This window comes from Alexandromys fortis, unplaced genomic scaffold (genome assembly GCF_014885135.2).
Source record: "Alexandromys fortis isolate MF-2015 unplaced genomic scaffold, M_Fortis_MF-2015_v1.1 scaffold_43, whole genome shotgun sequence".
Lineage (NCBI taxonomy): Eukaryota > Metazoa > Chordata > Mammalia > Rodentia > Cricetidae > Alexandromys > Alexandromys fortis.
In genome coordinates, this window is record NW_026067928.1 from 2,809,361 (window position 1) to 2,812,050 (window position 2,690).

Here is a 2,690-nt window from a genome sequence, read left to right on the forward strand (position 1 = left end):
GGGGAAGGTGGGGGGAAGGCGGGGGGAAGGCGGGGGGAAGGTGGGGGGAAGGTGGGGGGAAGGCGGGGGGAAGGCGGGGGAAGGTGGGGGGAGAGCAGGAGGAAGGAAGAGAGTAGGAACTGGGATAGGCATGTAAAATGAGAAAAGAATGTTTAAATAAATTTAATAATAATGAATAAAATAAAATGAGATGTAAGGTGATACTTATAATTCATATTTTGATGTTATTTTCCTTTCTAAATCTACAGAAATAGTAAATAAAATGAGAAAAATTATAATTATCAAAATAATCTAGAACTCCCTAATTCATTCATCAGTAAATAAAACAAGACAAGTTATAGTTGATAATTATCAATGTTGCTTAATAGAATCATGGATGGGGGGCTGGAGAGATGGCTCAGAGGTTAAGAGCATTGCTTGCTCTTCCAAAGGTCCTGAGTTCAATTCCCAGCAACCACATGGTGGCTCACTATAGTATTTTCTATTTTTATTTTTATTTTTTATAATAAAAAACTAAAAGAAAAAAATATAACCTTTATTAAAAAGTATAAGCACTTCCATATGTTCAAAATAGGACAGTAGAAAAAGGGGGGGTTCCAACTGAATCCTTGGTTCATGAATAAGTTAGAAAAATAGACAAGCCGTGTATGGTGGCCGCAGACCTGCAATCCCAGCTGGCACTGGAGAGGCTGAAGCAGGAAGTAGGATGGTGAGTTCCTGAGTACAGCATGAACTCTGACAAAAATCCTGACTCCGAATCCCGGCCTGGTACTTACTGTATGTAGCTCACTGGTAGAGCATCGCCACCCTGGGTTCAGTCGCCAGCACTACACAGAATAAAAAGAGAAGGATAAGCCATGGAAATATAAGGTAACCTGGGGATATGCCCCGTGGTAAGTTCTCAAAAATATATTAAATTAATGGGTATATAGCTATTAAATCATCTCTAGGATTCAAATGTTTCTGGATAATTTATTTCTACATAAAATTCTATGTGGCAGTTAAAAAAGCATTAACTTAGATTGGAGTCACTCTTGCTGCACAGCTCTACAGCTCCTGGCATGACATGAAGTCCCCTTGACCCTTTCTGAAGAGTTCTGACTTCGAGGAACAGGAAGTGCTATTTCAAAATTAATATTTGGGCTGTGATCATTGCTATATCAGCCATTATTCCTTGACAGGGACAGGAGAGAGGGAAGACAGAAGAGCAGGACACGCTGCATAAAATTATACTGATGCTTTTCGTTCCAGTTAACACCACAATAGTCAACTGAAAAACCTCCTGGCAACTAAATATAATATAGTACAACCTGTGTATAGAAATAAATGCTGACGATTATGAGTTATAGCCCATTGATAGGAAAAGACTTTGTCTACAGGGGCTTACTAGCAAGCACTAAGTGGGGAAAGAAGATCTGAACAGTACCATCTCAATTAGTAAATGTATCTCTGTGGCAGGGGGCTGCTCTATAGCCTCATTACTCATATTTTATCCTGCATCATCAATGGAATCTGCAGCCTCGGGTGAAGTATGTCAGAGAATAGGATGCGTCTTTCATCTCGTGGCATTGAAAAGCAGTGGAAAGAAAACAGTTCTCCTGTGCAGTCCGGGAGTCCGTGAAGTCCCAAGGCTGTTCTGACTTGGGGAAAGGAGGGTAGAAGCAAACGTATTTCTCTGCTCAGTTTTAGAGATGCCAGTTGATGCAGGAGTTAGAGGCAGGCAGATCTCTTGAGTTCAAGACCAGCCTGGTCCAAAGTTCCAGGACAGTCTCCAAAGCTACACAGAGAAACCCTGTCTTGAAAAAAAAAAAGATGCCTGTTGAAGGATTTGGCCCAGGTCTTGGTGGGAGAGGCTAGTCTGATGGAGAAATCTAAAATGTCTGGCTAAATCATAGCGACGTGGGACTGGAACGGTGCCCTGAATGCATGCCTATGTATTGCTGGACAATGTTATTTGAAGTTATGATAGATTTTTTTACCTTAATAAAGCCTGAATCTATATTTAATTTAAAATCTTTGACTTCAAGGTAAGACTGAAGCCGTAAGGTGGAGGTTTGTAATCATGGCATGGGGAAACCAAGACAGAAATGCTGTGAGTTCTTGGCGCATGTGGATTAAGTGTGATCATGTCCCAAACAGCAACAGCAACCATAAAACAAAAATAGAGTAGGGGAGAATGAATTTGTACCGTAGAAAGAGTTGTGTAATTTACTGCTTAGTGTACTTTATGTATTTATGTAACACTAATGTTCATAGTTACTTATCTGAACAAGGCCTTGAACCTTCTGAATTTGAAAAGTTCAAATACACAAAAGCCCCACTGTTTTGGTCAGCTTCTTGCCACTCAACCCCTTTCAACTGTGAAAGAGGTTTCTGTATTTCCATGTGTATTTAATTTTGTTTTCATAGTGAACGCGATGCTCTTGAACAGGAAGTACTTGAAGTTCGGAGAAAACATGAAATACTTGAAGCCTCTCACATAGCTCAGGCTAAAGAAAGAAGTGAATTATCAAAAGAGGTAAGCTCCCAGTAAACTCACTCGTGTTTATTATGTATTAATGCACAAACAGCCCAGGATAAAATTATGGGAAAATCATATTTTTCTCCTTTTTATGTAGTTGCCAGGAAAAGAGAGAGAGAGAGAGAGAGAGAGAGAGAGAGAGAGAGAGAGAGAGAGAGAGAGAGAGAGA

The 2,690-nt window shown here is 40.2% G+C and overlaps 1 protein-coding gene across 6 annotated transcripts in view; it reads left to right on the forward strand.

Annotated features, from left to right (window-relative positions):
- Pibf1 (progesterone immunomodulatory binding factor 1) overlaps positions 1–2,690 on the forward strand; it is a 161,362-nt gene that overhangs the window by 35,971 nt on the left and 122,701 nt on the right. For all 6 annotated transcript variants that reach the window (XR_007592168.1, XM_050144590.1, XM_050144594.1 and 3 more), the window contains one exon: positions 2,410–2,518. Coding sequence is in view for 5 of the 6 variants with exons in the window: in XM_050144590.1 (XP_050000547.1) it covers positions 2,410–2,518 (109 nt within the window). In the remaining variant the exon portion in view is untranslated. The remainder of the gene's footprint in view (positions 1–2,409; positions 2,519–2,690) is intronic.